This window comes from Jaculus jaculus, chromosome 1 (genome assembly GCF_020740685.1).
Source record: "Jaculus jaculus isolate mJacJac1 chromosome 1, mJacJac1.mat.Y.cur, whole genome shotgun sequence".
Lineage (NCBI taxonomy): Eukaryota > Metazoa > Chordata > Mammalia > Rodentia > Dipodidae > Jaculus > Jaculus jaculus.
The window spans coordinates 6,180,613-6,188,187 of NC_059102.1; the positions used below are offsets into that span (position 1 = coordinate 6,180,613).

At 45.4% G+C, this 7,575-nt stretch overlaps 1 protein-coding gene across 1 annotated transcript; it reads right to left on the reverse strand.

Annotated features, from left to right (window-relative positions):
* Positions 1 to 3,787: 3,787 nt before the first annotated feature.
* On the reverse strand, positions 3,788 to 7,122 carry Nps (neuropeptide S). The gene is made up of 3 exons (XM_045141220.1): positions 6,995 to 7,122; positions 6,810 to 6,891; positions 3,788 to 3,967 (listed from the first exon to the last, which is right to left on the reverse strand). The coding sequence occupies exons 1-3, from the start codon at positions 7,120 to 7,122 to the stop codon at positions 3,788 to 3,790; spliced, it is 390 nt and encodes a 129-aa protein (XP_044997155.1).
* Between the last annotated feature and the right edge of the window lie 453 nt (positions 7,123 to 7,575).

Here is a 7,575-nt window from a genome sequence, read left to right on the forward strand (position 1 = left end):
TATGATTTTCAGAATGCAAATACTGTTTCATTGTCCTTTTTCCCCTGAGGTTTAAATGATATTTTACATTCAGAACTAGGAAGAGGATTTTTCCAATTATGCTTTTGGTGTTTTATTATTCCAACCAATCCATATAAATGCAAATAATAGGAAACTGGGAAGATTCCCTTGTAAAGGCAGCCTTTCTCTCATGCTCGCAACGAGCCCTTTCCAGGCCACATTTGACAGAAACTCGTCCTCGGCTTTGAAGCAGTAAATGACGCCTATCCACCTCCCTCAGCAGTGTCCCCATCAACAGTGTTGGGACAACAGGAAACGTTGACTTTCTTGAAGCACTGCTGCTGGCTTTCCTGTTTCATGGAGACACTTCATGCAGTGACCAGATGAGGGGATGGACCTTGGGCTGGGTGTCCAGGTGTTCCAAGGGTAAATTCCAGTGTCCAGGCAGGGCTGAGGAGGGCTGGAGCTGCCACTGGCCAATGGCTTTGATTTCCAATGCTGCCCCATAGGACCGAAGGCAGGGACCATGGTGACAGAAATCCAGGGCAAAGGGTTGTTATTTCCATTCCTAGATTCACGGGGACTTTCTCCATCAGTGCCAACCTAGAGTAAGTTGAGGAACAACGATTTTCTTATCGGACAGAAGAGCTGATCCTCCTGGAAGGGTTCTGTTTGTTGTCTCTGATTCTTCTTAAAATCCCAGTGACACCAGCCTGCTCCATGGCCCCCAGCAGGAAGGAAACCTGAAGAGAATGTCGGTCGGAGTTGATGGTGCCAAGGGCCACACCATGTCCCAACATGCTGGTTATTCCTGTCATTGTCTGCAGAAAGGCCTCTGGCCGCCCACCCCAGCTGTCCTGTGAGCAGAGGTGCTGGCCATGGTGCCAAGGAGCCAGCCAAGGGCCACTTCCACTGGCCCAGAGCCGCTGGTGAGAGGAAGGGCACGGGAGGCATTGTGGGCACAGTTGAGAGGGAAGACCCTGCTCGTGGGTGTGTGAGTGGCAGTGAGGGGACCCATCTTGCGTTTCCCTGCTCGGCCCTCCTCGGCCCTGCCCACATCCTTTACCCCCTTGTTCACAAGTGTGTGTTCTGAGACCATGTTGACACTGACCCAAGGCTGTGCCTTCCGCTCTGGAAGATTCTCCCTCACTTCAGCCACCTTTGCTAGTGTGTGTGTTCATGTCATGTATGTGTATGTGGTACATGCATGTGTGTGACATGTGTGTGTGTATGTGGTGTGTGTGTATATAGTATGTGTGCATTTACACCAGTGTGGTATGTGTGAGTGTGTTCATGTCATGTGTGTGTATGTGATGTGTGTATGTGAGTGGCATGTGTGTATGGATGTGATGTGTGTGTCTATAGTATGTGTGTATGTATGTCAGTGGGGTGTGTGTGTGTGTGTGTGTGTGTGTGTGTGTGTGTGTTATATGGTGTGTTTGTGGAACAGAAATAAGGAGGACATGAGTAGAGAGTATAAATTTGCTAAGAATGTTTAAAATGATTGCAGATGGGCTAGGAAGAAGGCTCACAGGTAAGAGCACTTGCCACTTATGCATGAGGGCTGCTCCACTTGGAGACTGCCAAGTCTGACTCCCCAGGACCCATATAAAAATCTGGGTGTGGCTATGCATGTCTGTAAGGCCAATCCGTGGAGGGCAGAAACTGGAGAACCTCTGGGGCCCACTGACGGACAGCAGCTCCGAGGGGACAGCAGCTCCATGTGAGGAAGAGCCTGCCTCAAGGCAGTGTGCAGATGAAGGACAAGGGAAGGACACCAGCCGGTCTTCTCTGGCCTCTGAGTGTGCACGGGTGCACACATCTGCGTGCATGCATCCATCACACACCACAACACACACACATTTTTTAGGTGCCATTGGCTCCTCTTACACATGGAGTTTGTGGCAAACTTAATAACAGGCTGGAGAGTGAAAGGCCTCCCTGTCGATCCAAGATCCCAGGAGGCGCTGTAACTGATGGCCGCAGGACACTGGAGGATGTCCCACTGCCTGCCCTGGCCCTCACAGGGTCTGTTCTGCCGCAGCCTGGGGCAGCGCCCTTACACACAGAGCTCTGCACGGCTGGCTTTTTGGGAGGAACCAGCAATGGAAACCTGGAGTCAGGCCCTAGAGTTAGACGCTGGAGCGGTGAGATGTTTGGAGAGCCTAACCCTAGGGCAGATAGATGCTGTGTGAGGGCAGACACAGGTGTCCCAGGCCATCGGGTCTGCAGGGACAAAAGGAAGGAGGCAAGGGACAGCTCATGCCTGGGGAGTGGTCATCCTAAGACCTTCCCCTTCTGGAAAGATCTCCTGAGCATCCCCAGATTTTCATGTAAGTTTCCTTGATCCTTAAAGTTCTCCCCCCTCTAGAAAGGAGACAAAATATGATGTTCATATTTCACGTGGATCCAGATAACAGGAGTAAAATGATCGCAAAAATGATCGCACTGAAGCCAGGGAACCACTCTTTTCACAGAAGACAGCCTCCAGAAGACACAGTTGCAGCCTTCTTCCTCCAGAGGGCACTGGGCTCCTCAGAGCAGCCTGGCCACTGTGACCCCCGCTTGGCATGGGTTCCACTTGCTGGACAGGGTGTTGCTCTGTGAAGCTGAAGAGCAAGGACAGTCTGGAAACTTCCAAGGCTTCCAGTCTTGGACCTATGTTTGTGGTGTGTGTGCACGCGTGTGTGTGTTATACAGACCCCACGACGGGTGAAGACATTCACTATCGTGCTTTGCAAATAACACATCAGCCACCTTTGCACTTTCCTTTTGTAACACCCCATGACCAAGAGTTCCAGTGGTGGTGTGGGCACTTCCTGGGAGGGGGAGGGGGCCATCGCCCAGCAGAGTTTCCAGGAGCATGCTCCAGAAGGGCTCCCCGCTCCCCACAGCAGCCAGCAACCTCTGGTGTCTTTTATTGAGATTGGTCATACCTCGTTTTGAGCTTTAGAAAAAGGCGACATGAAGCCGGGCGTGGTGGCGCACGCCTTTAATCCCAGCACTCAGGAGGCAGAGGTAGGAGGATCGCCGTGAGTTCAAGGCCACCCGGAGACTACAGAGTTAATTCCAGGTCAGCCTGGACCAGAGTGAGACCCTACCTCGAAAAACCAAAAAAAAAAAAAAAAAAGAAAAAAGAAAAAGGCGACATGAAACAAAATTTCCAAGACAAAACAATAGCTTATATTTAAGTAAATTTGGAAACAAGAAAGGGAAGCAAGAATTACACCCAGAGGGCTCTGGCGGTGGTTACTGCAGGTACCAGTTGACTGACTGATCTATGCAGCTGCGGCACATCTTACTTGACGCAGCTGTGACATGCGTCTTAACTGCTAAATTTCTCAAGACCCTTGCACACTGAAGCAGCATCCCCAAGAGAGTTGACCCAGTTAAGCCATTTGAGAAAATCATATTGAAAAGCAAGAGTAGCAGCACTCAATATTATATCACAATATTACAGGCAGAAAGAGAGGCATACGGATCCCATGGCCGTGAAAACACCCACACATTGTGACCAATTTCAAATCCCAGCAAATGTGTCCATTCACATTCAGAGAAATTACTAACCAAACACATAGGTAGTTTTTTTTTTCCTCTCACAGATGGAAATTTGAGATAGGCTTACTTTTTTTTTTTTAATTTAATTTACTCTGAGCCAGTGAGGAGAAGAGCTATTTGAGGATTGGGAGGAAACCAACACTTCATAGTAAAGATACAACAGACTTTTCACACATCAGTCACACTCTACAAGTTTGAGATTAATTCCCAGAGTCCTTTGCACACTTATTCATCGTTTTGCTCTTTGAAAGGAAGTTTTTTTCATCCCCACTCCGACCCCATTGCGGAAGGACCTTTTCCTCAGCGCCCTCTGCAGCACCGACTTCAGAAAAGCCAGCCCCTCGCTGCCATCCGTCCCCGCTGGGTGGCTCTTCAGCAAGATGAGAAGGTGGTCAGATGTTCCAGACACCTGGAGGTTCGGGCAGCACACAGGGAAAGAAGACAGCTTCAGGGTTAAAGTTTATTTCAATAGTAACTATTTTCCAAGTCTTTGGGCTATAAAGCCAAGATATCTAGCATTCTTAAACACAAAAATCTCTGCTGAAACGGGGCAAGTACTTTATCCAGATTCAAACTGTAACTTGGCGAGACCTCCTGGCTTGGTAAGCTTTCTACTGCTTACGTAATTATTGCTGTCCAGCCTCGACCTTCTGCATTGTACAAAGCACTCTCACTGCTGCAGTTTTGTAAGAAATATTTCAAGTGTCACTAAGTAGTTCTTGGGAATACTATTAAAAATGCACGCTGAAAATCTATCCACCATGAGCCCACTCCAGGTTTGTCAGAAGAGCAGGGCTGCCCTTGGCTATCTGGGGTTAGCTGCCAAGGTTTCCAGATGGAGGTCCTGCCATGTGAACCCTGTGGTCACCTCGTCACCTTTGGGCTGTGGTCTGAGTACTCATTTTAGGTCAAGGCCTGGACAGTGTAGTAGAGAGTCAGGGTGCTGAGGAGCGAGTCTGGAACCTTACAGCTCAAGCTGGGCCGCAAGAACCGAAGTTCAACCCCATACACAAGAAGCCAAAACCCAAAAGACAGGGATAAGCCAGGACTTGGCTCAATTAAAACAGTCATGGTTGGTCATAATTCCTGTCCAGTATGGCTTCAAAGGAATCATCAGGCTCTGACCAGCTGCTGACCAGATTCCATCCATAGTGAAAGCAGTGGCTTATCTGTGGTTACTGTACAACATGTTTCCAGTCCCTCCTCTTGCCCTTCCCCTTCCTCTCTCTCTTTCTAACACACACACACACACACACACACACACACACACACACACACGGCTGTATGAAGCAAGCACTATTGATGCACATCTCAGTTTTAATTGAGAAAGCCACATGGCTTATGTGGGTTTTTGTCATTGAGGAGGCGGTGTCTGACCCTAAGCCCAGATCTTCCCTAAGAATAAGAGCTAAGCAGCTTTTCTAAGCATGGACGTAATTCAATGTAAACATTATGTGTTTCACTGGTTTGGTTCAAGAAGACAAGTTCAACCTTGGGCTCCTCTATTTAGAGGTTGAAATGGGTCTATGACGTGTAAAAGGCTCTCTGGAATTCTGTGCTGCGGCTGGGTGATCTACTGAAGTCTCCTGGGCATACCATTCCCCATGGCCTGGGGGAAAAGACCAGCTTTCTTTAGTTCTTAGTATTTTATCTTTTTTGTTTGTTCATAATTACTGGTTATGGTAAAACCAATCATAAGCTCTTAGTTGACTGTCACCATATATTTTTTCCTGTGTTAACATGATAGAAAAATGTCAACTATTTTAAATTTGCAGTACCAGGGGCCTATGCTTCAATGCAGAAAGGAAAGCAATCTGATTCCTTCCATAATTACACATAATGTCTCCTTTATACCATGAAAGAAAAGTATCAGATCTGGTCACAAGATCTCCAAGCCATCCCTCGAAAGATCCCAATGTACCTGGCTGATCTGCAGACAGCTGATACTGGAGCACACACCTCAACAGAAAACTGCACACTTGCCTTGCTGGTGGACTTTATGACATTGGAAACAAAATGATAACTTCTTTTGTCATGTGACAGCCTAATCATTTATCCCAAACATCAAGTTCACATGAACATTATCCATACATTACTGCACAATGAGGTTCTAATGAGAGTGAAGCTTCGTGTGTAAAGCTAGAAGGAGAGAAAATGGAGAGACATTTCATCTACGGGCACGAAGGACTCACAAGTGCTCCAGAAGAAAGAGCATTCTTAATTTAAAAGCAGCTATAGACAAGTGCTCTTGTTCAAGAGAAGTGTCATGAGAAAACCTCTGGGGGAAAGAATAAAAAGTGATTAGAGAGACACTTGAGAAAAGATACCAATTTATGGATGTGACTCAGCCATTTGATCAATGTAGTCTCTTATGGAATCAATGACTAAATTAGTGTTGAATGCCCACAGGAGCAGAACAGGAAAAAGAGAAGCTATATTAAGTAAATAAGAGATAGGAATATGACAGGTGCAAAGGCTAGGGAGAGAACCAATAATAGAAATAACTGGATCGTTATGCTTGGAAACAGATTCGTCATGTCGGGTTTATACAGTGGCCTTTTACCGGAGTTGTATTCATCTAAGTAGTTACGGCAGCAGGTTAAGTCCAGTGAAGTGAAGCTTTTGATGCCATCAACAGAGATATGTTTAGATTTCAAACAAAATATTAACATAAAAACAATGGGAAGGTGATATAGAGGGGTAGTGAATATTTAAAAAGAGGTTCATTTCTTGAGTGTCTTGAAAAGTTCAGGGAACATAGTTAGGACCTTAGTGCTCTTGAATAAATATAAAATGAATATTTTATATAATAGTTCATGGGGATCTTTTATGTTGTCTATATTCTACATCTGGAAATACTTTGGTAAAGTTAGGAAACTCACTGTTTCTGAAAAGTCCATTGCAGTTTTAAATATAATGTCAAAGGCCGTATTCACTTTGATGAAGTTGGATATATGGGATAGTAAATTGTCATGGGCAAAATAAGCATGTTATATTGAAATGAATATTCTTCCATACAGGAGCCAACTCCCAACTAATTCACAACAACTTAATGTACTCCAGAATTACTGCTGTGATATAAATGTTTTCTTCTTACTAATTTTATGAATCTGTTTACATGTTTTCTTTGAAAGCTCTAAAAACAAAGGAATTACTTTTCTGATACACATCTTTAAAGATTATTTTGAATTTGGACCTTGCGCAATTGTGATCATCTACAAAAACATTAGACCTGGAGGCGAAGCGCTTACCTTGGAAGAGAGAGCCGGATAACACCAAAGCACACGCACCACGGACAGCGACAGGATGAGGACCAGACTGAGTTTGAACGAGCTGCGGGAGAGAAAAGACCAAACCTCTAGTTTGGGTCTCACATAGACAATATAAAACATGTAAAAATCCAGCATTTCTCTTGGCAGAAAAAACGGCATTTTACCTAATCATTTTGGTTGTTCCACAGTCTGCACAGAGCAGTTGTTTCATTGGCAAATTTCTCACACCTGCTGTCGCGTCCTCCTCCGATAGCCCTTTTATATCAGAAAAGTGCAGAAGTAAAAATGTCATCACGTCCATCATGTGATGGGTTGTTCTGGCTGCAGCCTTTTGTTCTGTAAGAAAGGAAAGGACAGTAACATGCAGTCACTGTCACTGAGCTACCTGAGGTGGACTTCGTTTAAAGCTTGCCATTAAAGATGCCCTTCAAAGGTTTTGTCCTCCACACTACGTCCCTGTGACATGGGTGGCCAGAGGTCCTGAAAGGGAACAAAAGTATTTTTTTCTGCTTAGATTTAAACACTTATGAAGGGATGACATTATTACTGTGAATGTCAGAAGCTGACATGAAAGACATCATTAGAGCACTCAAAGGTAACCACACACGTGGCGCAGACAGATCTAGTCCCTTTAGGACTTCCATGAGTAAAGCAAGGAAACTAATGGCATCCCAATTTTCTTTTTTTCTCAATTTTTATTAACATTTTCCATGATTATAAAAAATATCCCATGGTAATGCCCTTC